This window comes from Morus notabilis, unplaced genomic scaffold (assembly GCF_000414095.1).
Source record: "Morus notabilis unplaced genomic scaffold, ASM41409v2 C11343518, whole genome shotgun sequence".
NCBI classification, from domain to species: Eukaryota; Viridiplantae; Streptophyta; class Magnoliopsida; order Rosales; family Moraceae; genus Morus; species Morus notabilis.
Genome location: NW_010385705.1, coordinates 1 through 920, shown reverse-complemented (window position 1 = coordinate 920; position 920 = coordinate 1). Strand labels below are relative to the sequence as shown.

At 35.7% G+C, this 920-nt stretch overlaps 1 protein-coding gene across 1 annotated transcript; it reads right to left on the bottom strand.

Moving 5' to 3' along the window:
- Positions 1-71: 71 nt before the first annotated feature.
- Positions 72-830, bottom strand: LOC112094951 (protease Do-like 8, chloroplastic; the record flags this gene model as incomplete). Its single annotated transcript, XM_024176649.1, has 3 exons — positions 569-830; positions 319-443; positions 72-154 (listed from the first exon to the last, which is right to left on the bottom strand). Coding segments are annotated over exons 1-3 (405 nt in total), but the record flags the coding sequence as incomplete, so codon positions are not given.
- Positions 831-920: the final 90 nt, after the last annotated feature.

The window sequence follows — 920 nt, the reverse complement described above, 5'->3', positions numbered from 1 at the left end:
CAGAATTTAAGTATAGAAACCAAACAGGCCTAAAAATAAAATATGATCACGGCATGGTAAAAAAAATGAACCTCAGTGGGAAAAAGTGCCGGAGAAGGGGAAACTGTGGGGGTCACTTCTTCAATGGTTACAGATGGATCCCCTAAAGCTTGTGCTGAAAAATCCATATCATCACATCACATTATTCTCAGAAGCAAGTTTTTCCCACTTGGCTGATTAAAAAGGTAATGAATATCTATTCTAACACAAGATTCATCCTTGAAGCAAAAAAAAAATAATAATAATAATAATAAAATAAGGCTTTAAAGTGGTGCGGACCTGGTAAGTACCTTGAAGGATGAAAAAATGAATACAAAAACAAAGCTGAGAATAATGCCCGCCTTGTTGTAAAAGGAGTAATCTTTGTCAATAATTGGCCCAAATCCTTGGTGGGATTTTCAGCACTAAACAAGAACCAACCAAAACCGCGTTACACAAATGTTGAGAAGCACTAAGATGTCTCATACACACTTTGTGAAGAAAGCTAAATGTGAGTGAGATTTAAAAGAAAAATGGTAAAAGAAAGAACCTTTGAGTTTGAGTAGTGGAAATGGAGTGGAGAGAGAGAGAATCAATGGGGGAATCAAAACGGTGTCGTTGAGAGGGAGAACATGCAGAGGAGAAGGTGTCGGAGCAGAGCTGTCTGCGACCCAAGAAGGGGTTTTTGGAAAAACAGATTACATGATGGTATTGCAAAGGCCAGAAATTGCATGCCAACAATTGCATTGTTTCTCTTCTTCCTAAATAACCATTAATGATTTTAAAGCTTGTTGATGATGATGGTATTTAGATAGTACCCAAAAAAAAAAAAAAAAAAAAAAAAAAAAAAAAGCCAAAAAAAAAAAAAAAACAAGAATTCCCCTTTATGACCAAAATCAACA